This window comes from Sapajus apella, unplaced genomic scaffold, assembly GCF_009761245.1.
Source record: "Sapajus apella isolate SASKATOON/1434 unplaced genomic scaffold, GSC_monkey_1.0 scaffold76, whole genome shotgun sequence".
In the NCBI taxonomy this organism is placed as follows: domain Eukaryota; kingdom Metazoa; phylum Chordata; class Mammalia; order Primates; family Cebidae; genus Sapajus; species Sapajus apella.
The window spans coordinates 2989333-3005891 of record NW_022437016.1 but is presented as its reverse complement, the minus strand read 5'-3'; the positions used below and the strand labels follow the sequence as shown (position 1 = coordinate 3005891).

The following is a 16559-nucleotide window of genomic DNA, read 5'->3' as shown; positions in this document are numbered from 1 at the left end:
ATTCCCAGAACTGCTTGCAGCCTTTCAGAAACCCATTATTTTATAATTATAATCAAGGCTATTAGGACAGGACAATTTGTGCCAAAAAGCACATTTACACTCAGAATTGTCACTTAGCACTGTCACAGGAGGGATCATCTTTATTTCTGTAGAAATCAAGGACAGTTGCAGACTCTGCCTTTTAAACTTTTAATTTCTAGATGGCATGGGAGTTACTGACCTTGTCTAAATTAGTCTCCATTCACTTCCACTAACCACCCCGGCAGAGTAGCCAGGACATCACAGCAAGCGATTATGTGATGGAAAGACTGCAGCCCCAAGAATCAGGCCAACCCAAGTTCATACCCTGGTTCTGCTCCTTCCAATTGAACAACTCAGTCCTTTTATTTCAGTTTCTTCATCTGTGGAATGACGAAGCTACAAATACCTGCATCAGAATGTCATTTTAACAATTAAATGAAGTAATATACAAATAAAATAGTGCCAGGCATGCACTAAAATCTTGGCAACTTAAAAAAAATACAGAAGGTGTAGCAAGTGTTATTGTGATTAATACAAGCTGTGTGACCTATGGCAAGTTACTCGTCCTCTCTGGGCTTCTTTTTTCTCATTTCTGAAATGAGAAGAGCAGCCTCTAACTCACAAGGTAGCAGCAACAATCAGATGCTCACCTATGGTGCTCAATATAGTTGGTTCCTTTTGATCAACCACTTACTCCACAGATTTTACTTTGAGTTGAAAAGTTCAGTGATCTCCATAAGGGCAGTCAGAGTGTGTGATCTTATTCCAACCATCTGGAAAGTCCTAAGCTTTTGGAACTTACCCCATAACCTCTGTGTTTAATCACAAGTCTGTGATGCCCATCGGGAAGTCAGATCAACAATAGACATAATAGAACAACGCTAAGCATGTTGTTCAAAGAAAAGCCTGATTTGTTCACTCTTAAAAATCTTTAATCCCATAAATCTTTGATTGATTTTTTTCCTGCTCTTATGGCTGTAATATAAATAAAGGCAAGTAATAATAATAATACATTTCTTTGTTTAATATCAGTCAAAATTATAATGTTGAGTTAGGAGGTTTTATCATTTTGTGAGAGCAGGGTGCTATTGGCATAGAACAGTATTTAGAAGCCCTGTCTCCGCAGGGAAGTGGACTTAGATCCTAATCTCCCTGCTGCCACTAATGAGCAAGTGACACTGGACACATGATAGAATGACTCCCAGACTCAGACTCCTCATTTGTAAATTGGAAATACTTTAATATCCTCCTAATTCATTGATGTGACAAACTAAATGAGATAGCACAGATAAAGTCCTTGCAGAAAACAATTGATCAATTAAATGTAACTATTGCAACTATCAACATTATTGTTTTAACCAAGTAAGGTCTGCTAACAAGGTATTATTTCCTCCATTTGGTGTATTAAGACCTGAGCCTCAAAACACTTGAGTGGCTTTCACGCTATCACACAAGTAGATGGATACACTGCCTTAGACTGGTTTTCACTCTCCCAGACAGTTCACTTCACACTTTGTGCAAGTTCATTTAAGCCTCTCTAGGAGCCTGCTGATGAACTTTCTATAAACTTTCTGAAAAGTTTATAGAGTCCAGAAGGAGGGTGGGTTCTGACAATCCCATGAGTAGAGACTGAGTCAGAAAGAAATGCCTAATTTTAGCTACAGTAATTTCTGTGGTTCCACAGGCTGGGAAAACAGCAATTACTTTAGTGCTGTTACTGAGAAGACCTCCCTGTACCCTCTTTATCAAGTCTTAGAGGAGTACACATCCGTAAGGACAGTGTCCCTGTATTGAACATAATACATTATTTTCAACCCTTAGAACAACCTTACAAAATAATACTTCTTTTCTCATTTTACATTTGAGCTAAGCAGACTCTCAGAGAAGCGTAGCCCAAGGCACATGGTTGATAAGTAGTGAATTTGAGTTTTTGCTTTCTCCAAAAGGCACACTGTCCAAAACACCAGAAACAGGGAAACGCTGTGTTAATGCTCATTCTCAGTGTCTTTCTCTCCTCTTTTTGTTCTATGTCCAGATTTTCTACTTATTGTTGATTATCTCTATTGTTTATGCATCCTTTGTTTGAAGCTCCTTCAATTCCTTTGTGGAAAGAGGATTATAAATAAATCATTTGGTGTGTATAACATACATGCATATGTATTGGCTTAATGATTCCCGGTTTCAGTTGAGAAACCCTTGACTAGTGTCAACCACACAGAGAACTGCAGGAGTTTCACTTCCTGTTTTGCCAACTTTAAGCATGAAGCAATTGGGTGTGGAATAATAAAAGTGTCCTTGAGTGAACTGGAGGCCTAGGCTCAGTTTTGTCACTTTCCTACTCTGTGGCCTACTGACAAATTTACTCCATTGAACTTCAGCTTTCTTATCAATCATATGGAAAAAGTAATTATTCATTTGCTACCTCACTCAGCTAGTAAGATATTTAAACATGATTATAGTTGTGTGAATATGTTTCAAGTTGTATCACACAAATTTAAGGCATTATAATTGGCTTTAATCTCTCCTTATTCTACCCTTCATCCCTCTTAAATCCAGAGGGTTTAAAGGGCTACAAAGAGGCTATCTGAGGCATGACTTTACTCTTTCTTCTCCTTCTGTTCTACGCATATAATTTCTTTCCCTTCTTGTCCACCTCACCTGCCATGTCTAGAATTTCCATCTGGGAGAGGGAACTGACAGGAAGTAGGCCAATGTCAGCCTTGTATGTAGGAAATACTCCAAGTTGTATGTTGATCTTCCTTCTCAGAGCCTTGTATATTTGCTTAAATAAACACATACACATAATTCATATTCAAATATGAATATACATAATTCACATTCAAATATGAATAGAGCTGCACTTAAATGTAGCACAGGCACACAAAATCACACATTTTCAAGCATACTTAGAAACTGATGCATACATCTATAGATAAACAATGATACATGTATGTATGTTAGTTCCTTCCTTACCCACAGTTTCACTTTCCCAGGTTTCAGTTACTCATGGTCAGTCATGGTCTGAAAACAGGAGAGTATAGTACAATGTTTTGAGAGAGGCAGCAAGAGAGAGAGATCACATTCACATAACTTTTATCATAATACATTGTTATATTCAACTTATCATTTGTTGTTGTTAATCTCTTACTGTGCCTAATTCATAAAATGAACTTTACCTTAGATATTTATGTATAGGAAAAAGTACTGCATATATGGGGTTTGGTACTATCTGGGGTCTCAGAGATCCACTTGGGGTCTGAGAACATAGCCACCAAGGATAAGGGATAAGGTGAGACTACTGTAAAAGCACCACAAGAGTAGGGAACCCATCTCAAACAGCCATAGACATCTACTTCAAATGCATTTATTCTTCAAGAAGTATAATCACACTCTCCTCTATACAGATATGGTCACACACTTCCAAATACACACAACCCTGATAGGGACACACAACCCTGATCGGGACACACAGGTGTATGTTGTTCAAAGGCATATGTTGTGCAAATGCATACATTCTCTTTCACTAGTACATGAGACATAGAAACACATCCAGGGATGTTCAATCACCCTAGACATGCTCAAACCAAACACACTCTGACACACTCTGTAAAATATCACTTCTGAGTGTTCTCATAGTTCCAGTTTTGACAATTGAGTTTTGTTGTCTTTCCTTTTTTATAGTTTCATTCAGATATAGTTGATATTACAAAACTCCATATATTTAATATATACAATTTGATGAGTTTAGACATAGTCATATCCCTGTGAAACCATCACCATGATCAAGGTGATAAATATATCTGTCACCTCCAAAAGTTTCCTTTTGTAATGGAAATATATACCAACTATATGGTAATATATACCATGTATTACCAAAAGTGCATATGGTAAATATACTTCATGAGATGTACCCTCTTAGCAAAATTTTAAGTGCATAATACAGTATTGTTCATTATAGGAACTCTGCTATACAGCTGATCTTCAGAGCTAATTCATCTTGCATACTATAATTTTATACCAATTAGAAAACTCCCTATTTCCTCATTTCTCCCTTCCTCTTTTTCCCTAAGAACCACTGTTCTATTCACTGCTTCTATGGGTTTGACTATTTTAGTACCTCATGTAAGTGAAATCAGGCAGTATTTGTCTTTCTGTTACTTGCTTATTTTACATAGCATGATGACCTCCAAGTTTATCCATAGTGTCATAAATGGCAGGATTCCCCCTTTTTTATAGGCTGAATAAGATCCCATTATATGTTTGTGCACACTTTCTTTGTCCATTTATTTTTCAATGGACATTTGGGTTGTTTCCATAACTTTGGAAACAGTGATTGTGAAAAGGGCTGCAATGAACATGGGTGTGTAAATATTTTCTTGAAATTTTGATTTCAATTATTTTGGGTATATACACAGAAGTGAGATTGCTGGATCATAGAGTAGTTTTATTTTTAATTTTTTAGAAACCTCCACAGTGTTTTTCATAATGGGTACATCATTTTACATTCCCTCCAACAATGTAGAAGGGTTCCAATTTCTCCATATCCTTGGTGACCCTTTGTTTTTATAGCAGCCGTTCTACCTGGTATAAGGTGATATCTCATTGCGGTTTTTATTTTCATTTTCCTGATGATGTCCTCATTGTCCTTTTCTTGAATATTCTGTTTCTGGGGAGAATGAATGAACATTTTTTTTCTGGGAACTCTCTTTATACGAATGAACCCCATTAATCTCAGGCACATTGTTTTCTCAATGATAGCATCCACTCTTCCCAAAATGTGGTCAGGGAGCAGTGCCCAACAGGAAGCAACAATGTATGTACTCCCTGCATTGAATCCCATCTCAAGTAGTTCTCCTGGCAGTGAGGAGGTGCAGGGGAAGGATCCCAGCCCTCCATTCTCCCTGAAGAGATTCAGAGGTCCATTAAACATCAATTGTTCTGAAAAAAAATTCTGCTGCAACTCATTTTATGGGGTCACCCCAAGTATATAAGCCCATATGTTTCTGGAATCAAGAAAAGGTGACCTCCTGAGGTCATCCCTCTTCCTTCCTTGCCCAAATTGTACATGATATGACCAGGAAGTGGAAATTTTCTTTCCCTGTTTAAAAAAAGTACCGTTATACAAATTATTTCAACACTGCTTTCATGACAGTCATAACTTAAGAGGCATTAACTTTGGAATGACATTGAATGACAAAGTGACAGAGTGTACTTTACGTGCTTCCTTAAAAAATGGTGGTCAAATAAATATGGATATTCGAAGCACATCCTGAACAACCTTACTTATGATATTGGCTTAAAGACATTAAAAAATAAAAACTGGATATATAAAAATAAAAATACATCAGGGGTTGTTAGTTAAAAAACAGAGCATTCTCAAGTATGACCAGGATGATTGTGAGCATGTGTTAATTAGGTCTCCTTAGGAATTAGCCACTAAACTTTAACCTCTGTAAGGAAACTGACTTAAAATGGAAGGTGCATCTTGCATCAGGAGCCCAATGAGTCATCAAGTAGAATTTAAATTCAATGGAAAAGGAAAAAGTGAACACCCAGTTCAGTCAGTCAAAACTACCAAAATGGTTTTTATGATGGCTATAACATAATATATAATGTAATTTCCATTCAAAAGACTCAGGAGAACAATGCCTCTTTCTGTTTTCTCCGTCCTTATTCAACTTGATGAGGTAAGAGTTGAAATGACTTTCTCTGTCATGGGTTCCTTGGCTGACTTGGTTGAAATGCCCACCTGGAACACTCTGTATTTTAGTCTAGCATTTATTCCGTCTGCACTGGAGGTGCCATGAGATTTGCATTCCCATGTATCTTGTGAGCCATACAATTACTTGTCCTTAGCATAATGCCTGGCATGAGGCAGCATTTAATACTTGTTAACTTAACAAGTGTTGGGCCCAGCTGGGCAAGAAATGCCTCAGAAGCTGTTTTTTGTTTTTTCCCTCTTCAGATAGTTACTGCTACTTGCTAATCGCATCCTGCACCCACTGTTCCTTCTGGACTCCACGGTCTACCATTCAGCAGGGCTTTTCTGAGTCGCCTCCAGAAGATATGCCTCCCCAGGACACTGTCCTCCCACTCCAGGTAGGTGTTCCTGCTGAGAAGGCGGTACAGCTCCACCTGCTGCCTGAGCAGGGACTTCTCCACCTTCTGCAGGACAATGAAGATGATACCAGCACGACTGCTCAGAAACTGCCAGGTCTGAGCAATCTCATATTCAAAGATACACCAGCGGCTCTGGATGAAGTGCTGGGATACCACAACAATCACCTTTCGGCTTTTATGGAAACCTTCATGGATGATGTTGGCAGCAATGGCCACACCGGGAATAAAGTCTCTGTAGTGAAGGCAGAGCTGAAAAGGAGGCACCCCTTCTTCTAAATTCTTTACTAGTTCATTCCTTACCCAGTCCTCATCCTGGCTTGAGTAGATAACAAAGGCATCATAGGTGTTTTCACCTCTACCATACTTTATGCAGCCAGCAAGAAGCATCAGGTGAAAATAGAACTTATAGACCAGAACTGCTACAACAGATACCACAAGCACACTGAGCACTGACACACCAATGATGGTCTTACTCATCTGACAGGTGATATTCAAACTCAGCACAGGTATGCCCTTCCTATTTAAAGGTGTTGCGCATTCCATTCGTTCAACTTCCACCAATAGCCGCCTCTGGTCCTTGATCCACTGCAGGAAACTCTGGTGTTCACAAGTACAAGCAAAGTCATTTTGAGTAAGATTTAAGAAAGCTAGACTACTTGGAAAATGCTGTAGTTCCTGATTTTTGGAAGTCCCTATGTGATTGAGACTGTAATCCAGAACGTGGAGGGAGTAGAGATGCTTATAAGGAAATGTATCCAATGCAAAGAACTTGTTGTGGCTCATATTTAGTATCTGAAGTCTGGGAAGTGAGTCAAATGCTGTTGGAGACAACTGCTCCAGTTGACACTCAGAAAGGTCCAGGAATATCAAGTTATTCAGATCTGTGAAGATATCTGCAAGGAAGTTTTGCTGGAAAGAATTTCCAGCCATTTTCAAGACTTTGAGACTGAACAAGCCATTAAAGATGCCATTGAAAGCAACTCTGGTGTGAGTATGAGAAATGTCAAGGTAAATGAGGTTTCTGAGTGATAGAAATACTGAAAACTCACTCATTTGTTTCAAATTGGAATGCTGGAAATCCAAGTGTTCTAGTTGTTCTAAGCCTAAGAAGTTTGAACTCATGGTAATAACATCATTGAAGCTCAGATCTAAATACTTTAGGCTGGTCGTCCCAAAATCAGATTGAGAACAGCAACCTTTGAAACTCAAGCCATTTCTACTGAGATCTAGAAACTCAAGGCTTGGCAGATCAACTTCTGCAAAATGATTCCTACCTTTGTTTTTACTGAAAGTAAGCCTTTTGAGAGATTTGAGTTTCAGTGGAGGAAACTGTTGAAATATACAGTTAACTAATTCTAAATGTTGCCATCTGAAATTATAAGAAAAGTCTTCTACTCTTTTAATATACACACTCAACAGGGAAAATGAAGAAACATTTACCAAACAATTAAATAAGTCAATAATATCATCTGGAAAGTTGTCTAAGTATGCTAATCGGAATTCTTTGATGGTCAAATTGCACAGGCCCTCCAGAGCAGATTTGTCAAAGTCTTCAATATTTCTTTCATTTCTAAATTCTCCCAGAACCAAACGATGGACTTCTAACCCAGCCAGACCGTGAATGCAAGTTTTCATTACATTTAAACTATCAAAATTATTTCTCAAAGTCAGCTTACGGAGCCTAATTTCTTTAAATGCACCTGGCTGAATAAAGTTTATAGGGTTCAGGGACAGGTCTAAAGAGAGATTGAGTAGGGGCATTTGATGTAGAACCTGCAAGTCTTTGCAATAAATATTTTGAATATTGTTACTAGAAAGGTCCAAGTGCTCTAGATTGGTCAGATTAGAAAAATACTCAGGTAATTTGAAAGATTGGATTAGATTGTGAGCCACATTAAGGTCCTTCAAAGTTTTGAGATGTCCAATGGGGAAGCTTTCTAGCGATAACAGATGTGTCTCCACAGCTACCAGTTTCTGTAAACTTGATAGTCCAGAAAAGGCTCCCAGGGCTAAATTCTGGATAGGATTTCCTGTCAATATTAAGGTGGAGAGGTGGCTTAGGCTCTGATATGCACCATCTTCAATTGTGTGGATTTCACACCTACAGGAAAAAAAAGACACAGATTAAAAATATTTCTGCTGAATAGGAACCTAAAATAGAATATTAATCCTAGTCATCCAGCTCTTCATACAGATGTGATAGGTCATATGATTGTGCATAGACATCGAGCAGGACAGATGATAATGGCATGAGCAAATAAGAAGCCCCACAGATTGAGGTATTATCATACCTGCTGCAATGGTAGGCTCTTTTTGTCATGTTATGTATACATGATAAGCAGAAGAGAAAACCCATGTGAAGGAAATCAGCTAAAGATCAATAATTGAGATATATAAGGATCATGTGGTTGATAAAGTATGCAATGGCCTTGGATCAAGTTTAGCCATTTTCTGTCACACAAAATTGTGATCATACATCTTATTGATACAGATAATAAGGATAGTTGTTAGTTGTTAGCCATGATAAATAGTAAATATCAATTTCAAAGATATAAAAAAATTACACATAAGTGTCACAGATACTCTTAATGTTTATAAAAAGTTGTGCATGCATGATAGTGAAATGTTTGAAAGTCATTCTTACAACAGGTACATGCTTGTAACAGGTTTTAGGAGTGAGTTGTGTGGAAGAAACGGAAAACTATGTGCTATGAGAGTTCACCTCCAGATAACTGTTGTGGACCAAGAGATCAAAGTAGGCTTCTCTGAGAACACTTAAGTTGAAAATTGAAAGATTCGTAGAAGTAAACATAAAAGGAGATGAAAACAGCAGACACAAAAGTCCCAAGATTGACAGCAAAAATGACACATGCAAAAATCATGACAAACAGCTCCCATGGTTGGATTACAGACGAAATTGGAGTGTACAATGTGGAGTTGTGGTGAAAAGTTTCCAATTAGGCAGAAGTTTACTAATAAGATGAAGAGTTTTGAGTTTTATCCCAAGAGAAATGGAAGCCATGCTACATACAATGTTAATAGACATGTCCTAGAGACAAGGCTTTTATACAGCCAGCAAACAGCAAGCCAATGATAAATTCCTTTTAGCATTGCAGGTGCTTGTCAGTTACAATGTACAAATAAGTTATTTCTTAATCCAGCCTTAATTGTATTTACAATACTCCCCACCTGTTTTAGCTCCTTCAGCAGTTTCCTAAATAATAAAAGCAATGTGGTCCAAGCTTTTGTTATTTATTGGTAACTAGATAAAGAATAGGCAATGCAGTAGAAAGAATACTGGAAGAGGGGACAAAAGAGCTTGAGTCTGTTGTCTCTGCAGTCCTCTCCTACTGTGTGATCCTGAGTACCTCTTTTCCTCTCTGGGTTTTAGTTATCACATTTTCAAATGAAACAGCTGAACCTGATCATTTTTTAAATTCTTTTTTTTGAATTATATGATTTTACAGCCTATTATTTTATCTCTGCATTGCGCGTTACATCAGACAAGAATGAAAGGATCTTGCTGTGTCTCTATGTCATTACATCAGTGATAATCACTTTAGAGAAGCAGAGTATTAAGACAAAAAGAACATTTAACTTAGATACTGGAGATGTGAACTTAAATCTCTGATCTGTGGCTAACAAGCTATGATTATGTAAATAAGTCAATGGAATTCTTCAAGCTTCAGTTTCCTCATCTATAAAAAGAAATATATATATATATTATATATATGTATATAAAATAAATATCATAAAGCATTCTTACAAGACTAGTTGAGTTACTGTATGTGAATGCTGTATGAAAAGGCAAAGGATGTCTATTGTGCTACTATTTTTGCTTGCCCTAATTCAGAATCTCCTATGGGCTAACCAGAAGGGAAGCCAGACTCTGTGTAAGAACATATTGAAGGTTTCTGGGGCAAGTTTCTTAGGTATCTGGTGGATTGAAGATGAAGATGAATTATATAAGAGACATTGTTTGATGAAAAACTACTTCTTGTTTGAAGAAAAGGGAGAGGTGGTCTACCTTAATAGAGTACTTGACAAAATTTTCACACGGAAAACTGAAATGTAGAACACAATGACATAGATGCAGCTGGTGGCCATTATCCAAAGCAAATTAACAAAGGAACAGAAAGCCAAATGCCATGTGTTCTCACTTTATAAATAAGAGCTAAACATGGAGTACACATGGACATACAGATGGCAACAATAGACCCTGGGGATTACTATAGAGGGGCCAGAGAAAAAGCAGCAAGGGTTGGAAAGCTCACTATTAGGCACTATGTTCACAACCTAAGTGATGGGATCAACTGTACCCTACACCTCAGCATTACACAATGTAACCATGTAAACCCCTGAATCTAAAATAAAAGTTGAAATTATTTAAAAAACTAATGAAATTCTATAATAATAATATTTTATGCTTATAAAATATAATTCACAAAATTTTTAATATATACAGCATGTTAATATTTATTATCACATTTAATCCAGCAGGATAATGTTCATCATTTCCATTGATCAGAGGGAGATGAAGTAATATGCCTAAGGTTACATGTTATAAATATTGGGGGTAAACTTGGCTCAGGTCTTCTGACTCCCACAGGGCTCTATGCACTATGCCACTGCCTTTGAATTGTTCCATTACCCCTTTGTTATATTTTATCTATATCCAAATTAGAGTATAATAGATCATATGTTCATTCTTCTACAGAAATATCTGCTCTAAAAGAGATTTTCATACTGTGGCCTTAGTCTTTATCAAGAATTTCTATAATAAGTAATATGTAAAATGTTTTACAAACTATTGCAGAGAACATAGTCCCTTACCTAGTTCAATTTGCAAATAAGGCCCATGACGATGATGAAAACCCTTTTAGAATTTGGTTCCCTTAAAATGTCATAATGACAATTTCATCTGCCACAACAAATGATATATTTCCCTGCATCAGAAAAGAAAAGCTTAGCCACTATTCCCTACCCACAGCAGATGTTTTCTTTTGATTTTGACATCTTTCTCCTTGGGTTACTTGTCTTTTTCTAATTCCCTATCCTCAACTCTACTTTTAATATTCTAGACATTATTTGAATCTTATGCAGTTCATGAAATCTTTCTTGACTACCCACCACAGAGAAGGCCCCTCTTCTGAACAACACAATTTGTAACCTCTACTTTAAACATAGCATATCACCTATTATTATATATCACTATCTTTATATTAGCTTCAAGATCCAAAAACTCAGAATTAAAATTTGTTGAATATATACTGTATACCCATCACCATATCCAGGACTTTAAGGTATTAACTCTTTCAAGAAGATATGCCTCCTTAAATATGGAGGCTGTGTGCTATATATTAATATATGCCTGTTTTCTTGCAGAGTGTACAACATATAGCAAGCAGTCAATAAATAGCTGCTTATAAAATAATTTAAGCTAATTTTCTCTCCTGTCTTAGAAGAAAGGCTAAAATTAGAATTGTCCTTAGAAACTGTCTCGGCCAACTGCCTATTTCTCGGATGATAAAACTGAGACCTGGAGAACAGAGGTGGCTTGCTCAAGGTTTTGTAGCTAATAAGACATCTAATGTGTGAATGAATGAATACGTGAACGCAGAGGAGACTCCACCAACCAAGCTTTCTGGTCCAATAATGAAATTATAGGAGAAAGAACATCTCACCTTGTGCAGTATGTAAAAGTGCATTCATTACCTGGATAAATCCAGCACCTGCAGTTCTGGGAAATTGAAGAAGCTATGGCTGCCTAAATGCCTCAGGGGGTTAAAGCTCAGGTCCAGGTTCTTGGTTGAGAAGGGGATGTTGTCGGGGATTTTGTAGAAATTCAGTTCCATGCATTGATAAGTAATGTTAGGAACCACCTGCAATGATTACACATAAAATGAAAAGTCTTTACTGCATGCTCTGCCAACTCCCCTCTTTTAGACTAGAGACTCAGTCGGGGAGGGGGACTCTTCTTGTGCAAGCACAAAATCCAGTCACTTTTTTTTATCCATCCATCCATCCATCCGTCCATCCATCCTTCAATCCATCCGTCCATCCATTCACTCAATTCACACTTATAAAATGTCTAACTCTAGATTAGAAAGTAAAGAGCACCTATTCTGTGCTCAGAATTCTAACTTCTGTGATAAAATGGCAGCATTTGGCAAGAAGCAATGGAATCAGGGGGTAAAGGGCTGAGGCTCCAGAATCTGAAAGCTCTGGGTTTCATGCCAGCTCTTTTGTGTGGTTTAGGGCAACGTCTTTAAAAAAACTAAAACACCCAGGGCATGTCGGGGTGGTGGGAGGTGGCTAGGGGAGGGATAGCAAGGGGTGGGGGAATTGGGGAGGGACAATATTAGGAGAAATACCTAATGTAGATGACAGCGGGGGAGTGGGATAGATGCAGCAAACCACCATGGCACATGTATGTCTACGTAACAAACCTGCACGATCTGCACATGTACCCCAGAACTTAAAGTGTAATAATAATAATAATAATAAGGAGAAGAAGAAGAAGAAGAAGATCAAATGCCAAGATTTTCTAATGTCAAAAGAGTTATAGTTATGTAAACCACTATTTATGTTTCTGTTAAGTGGGTCTTGTTCTCAGCAGAAAAAGGAGAAAGTTTTTAACCTTAAAAATGAAAATCAAATCAATTTAAAAATATACAATAAAACTCAACAATGACAACAAAACACCCTCAGTGAGCCTCGTTTCATCATATGTCAAATGTCGGTAACAAAATATCCAATAGCGTGCTCCCTGCAGTAGCACATATACTAAAATTGAAATGATACAGAGAAGATTAGCATGACCCCTGCACAAAGATGACACACAAATTCATGACGTGTTCCATATTTTCATGATCTGGCTGTAAATCCCCATGGCCCTCATTTACCTATGTAACAAACCTGTGTGCTCAGCACAGGTACTCCTGAATTTAAAATAAAAGTTGGAAATTAAAAAAAAATATCTACTATCATTCTAAATATCCCACATTATATAGCACCTTGGGGAGACTATCTGACAGTCAAGATGTCCAGACCTTCCTTAATCATAGTCTGGATTTTGACAACTGTGTTCTTTTTCTTGGCTCACTGAGCCTTGAGCAGAGTGATGTAGAAATAGAGGGAAATCTTTAGAGTCCATGGATTCCCATGGTGGAACCCAGCAAATAAGGTAAAGAGCTTTATGCTGTCTTTGTTCTTATGCTGCTTTCTAGTCTACTTTCCCATACTCTTTGTAAGCCTAATTCTCTAACACTCCCATCTAATTTCTGAACTCTCTCATTTCCTCCAACAAAATTCCTTGCTGAAGCCAGCTAATTGTAGTTTTCTGTTGTTTAAACAAATAGAATCTATTTGAAGGATTAAATGAGATAAGGTATTTAAAGAGCTTATTTAGAAGCCCACTACAGTATTAATGATCAATAGATGTTAACATTAATCATTATTATACATTATTAATCTCTTATATCTTATGTACTTCCACTTAATCTTCAAATAAGCATTTTAAAGATGAGGAAAATTTTAAAGATGAGAAATTCAAAGATATGAAGTAATATGCACAAAGTCAAGAGTTCAAACATGCAGGTCTTCACTGACATGTCTGCTTAAATGTTACATGCCATAGGAGCCTCAAAACTAATGTTTAATAGAAACAGAACAGTGCCACACAGCCTTTCCTTGCCCTCTTTTATTCCCGTTCACAGGATGTATCAGCATCTAACATTATGTTGTCTGTGTGGTTGTTCCCATTGTATTGTTCATATCCTGTACTCCATCGCAAGTTTTGATGGTTTTGCCCCCTGCTTTGTCTCCAGCACTCAGAATGGTGTCTGGCAAATGGTTGATGCTCAATAAATATCTGCTGAATAAATGAATAACTGATTGAATAACTGATTAAGTGAGAGTTTACTTAAGTCCAAATCGTAGGCATTTTCTGCCAAGCCCTGTGGGCATTACAAAGAAAAATATGCTGTGGCTCCAGATTTCAGTGGACTCACAGTCTAGAGTAAGAGTTTAGATAGGAGCAAAGCTAACACTGTCTAGAGCGGCCATACAATAGGTTTAGAAAATATGTCCTGTGGTTCAGAGAAAGCAGAGATCAAGTCTGGATTATGGAAAGACTTTCCAGAAAAAGGAAGATTTTAAAGTAGGTCTTGAAAGATGAGTCAGGCTTAGATATGCGGAAAGGGGAAGAAAAACATGTCGTAAGGAGAGGACAATGTGAGCACAGAAGGAGTGGAAAACAAACTCAGATTAGCTGGTGAGTGGTGAGAGTGGTGAAACCTAAGTCAGAGGATGTAAACAGTCTAAATTGAGATGTGAAGTAAATGTAAAACTACATGCTAAATTTCAGACTTAGTACCTAACAAGGAATGTAAAATATCAGTAATAGGTAAATATATATTAAAATTTTAAACATTATTTTGAATTTGCTAAGTTAAATAAAAATATTATCAAAATTAAATTCACTTTACCTTTTTTTCAATGAGGCTACTAAAAACTTCAAAAGTACATATGTGGTTCACATAATATTGCTATTAGATAGCACTGATCCGGCATTCTAGGTAGAAGAAATAGCCTGTACAAAGGCCCTGTGGTAGAAAACTGTTCTAATGACAATAAAGAGTTACTAAAAGTTTCTAAAGAGAGCAATTTCTTAGATCGAAGCCTAAGGAAAAATAATAACAAATGCAAATACATAACAAACAAAAACGTGCAGAATGAATTAAAGGAAGAAGATTGGAATCAGGAAAGCAGTCACTGTGTGAAAGTCAGCACCAGGGGAAATGAAGGACTGCCTTACAGTGGCACTGAGGGGATGGGCAGGGACGGAGAGGCTTCAGGGACTGACAGGGAAAGGCACACGGGTAAAAGAAGGAGTCAAGATTCACTCTGGTTTTCTCTCAGGGTGATCCTGATTGGAGAATCTATCCCCACTAACCTAACAGCAGAGAGATACAGAGAAGAAGACAAGGAGGGCTATGGGCAGGGAATTGTGGGAACAGAGGACTTCGAGACAATGAATTAGTCTTTTCTAAATATTACTCTGTTTTCTCCCATATTCTCAACTTCAGGACTGCAGCTGGCTTTGCTTCTCCTGAGTATCTGACCCTGGCTTGCTGTAAATCATTTTCTTAGCTGTTTGGCTCTACAATGGGTTTCTAAAGCAACTGTGAAGTCTGTGCAGGGGAAAATCAAAAGAGACCCATCATGAATAAGGTTACCAATCAGCTGGTTGGTATTTCACAAAGAAAGAAACCGTTGCATTAGCTGATATTATACTTCGTTCGCTATTGCTCTTTTCTTCTCTCTCTCCTTTCTTTTTCCATTCTCTTATTTTATTCATCCTCTGGACTAAAGTATGTGACTGCATACAGAAGTCTGACACCCACCTAGAAAGTTCTTTCTCTTGAGTCACAAACAAGCCATCATCCTGAGATTGAAAGGGGCAGGATGACTGCTTGAAGCTCTGTGTAAAGACCACCAGTGGGGAAAAAATGACGCAGAAGCGATCTGCTTACTCTCTAGTGAAGAAAGTATTATTAAAATTCTTTTATAAATGTGAAAACTCGTCTCAGAGAGGTTTATTTCTTCAAGCAGCCACAAGGTAGCAGAGCAGGGATCTTAAGCAGATCTACGTAATCTAAGCCCCTGTTAGCACTCAAAAGTTGCAAATGGAACAAACCCCCACTGGCTGCCTTTAGTGCCCTCCAACAATGAATTAGTGGATCTCCGTGGCTTCCTGAATCTTTAAGGTAATTTAATTCTTTTTTGCAAAAATAAACAAACCAGAGCACACAGTATGAAGTTCTGGGCAGAAGCCAGGGAAAGTTCAGAGGAGCTGACGCCAGCCACATACCTCCACGCAGGGCTCCCAGCTTTCTGGTCTCACACAGGAGAGGAAGGCCATGGCTGGGATCAGAGCCCCAGCCAGGCATGAAGCAGGCATCATCCTGGCATCATCCTCACTGCTTCTGTGAGCAGCAGTGGCCCCGTGAACGTGTGGCTGGCTATCACCGTCTGACCGCGCAGAGATTCTGAAGCGTTGGTGTCTTCTCTTCCTGGAGTCAGTGCCCCACAGCAATTGGTGTATTCAAAACAGCGCTGGGTAAAGGGTGAGAGGAAGTGAGAGTGGCGACCTTAGCATTCTGGACTTTTGTTTCTCTAATAATTATCTCTTTTGTCACAGGAGAGGAAGTTAGAAGAAGAAGAAGGAAATGTCTGCAGACCAGTAGCTAAAGAAACAGCAAGAGGCAGCTAGTTGGCTTTTATCCCGGGACGTCATCTGACCTCTGCCTAGGCGTGGTGGCTTTAGGAAAACAGTCAGATTCTGTTAAAATAGCCCTGGTAAATCTCTAGGATGATGGTGATATTCCAGTTTTGTTTCAGTTGTAAAAACACCA

General features: G+C 38.0%; 1 protein-coding gene and 1 non-coding gene across 4 annotated transcripts; one reads left to right on the top strand and one right to left on the bottom strand.

Moving 5' to 3' along the window:
* Positions 1 to 1239: 1239 nt before the first annotated feature.
* On the bottom strand, positions 1240 to 16411 carry TLR4 (toll like receptor 4). Of its 3 annotated transcripts, none has more exons than XM_032251435.1 (3): positions 15549 to 16397; positions 11857 to 12023; positions 1240 to 8242 (listed from the first exon to the last, which is right to left on the bottom strand). In XM_032251435.1, the coding sequence occupies exons 2-3, from the start codon at positions 11994 to 11996 to the stop codon at positions 6004 to 6006; spliced, it is 2379 nt and encodes a 792-aa protein (XP_032107326.1). In that variant the 5' UTR covers positions 11997 to 12023; positions 15549 to 16397; the 3' UTR covers positions 1240 to 6003. The 3 variants fall into 3 exon arrangements, with proteins under 3 accessions (XP_032107326.1, XP_032107325.1, XP_032107327.1); XM_032251434.1 differs by having other exon boundaries at positions 16016 to 16397; XM_032251436.1 differs by lacking the exon at positions 11857 to 12023 and having other exon boundaries at positions 16016 to 16411.
* Positions 12904 to 13010, top strand: LOC116532494. Its single transcript, XR_004260887.1, has one exon. It is a non-coding gene; the product is annotated as a U6 spliceosomal RNA (small nuclear RNA).
* Positions 16412 to 16559: the final 148 nt, after the last annotated feature.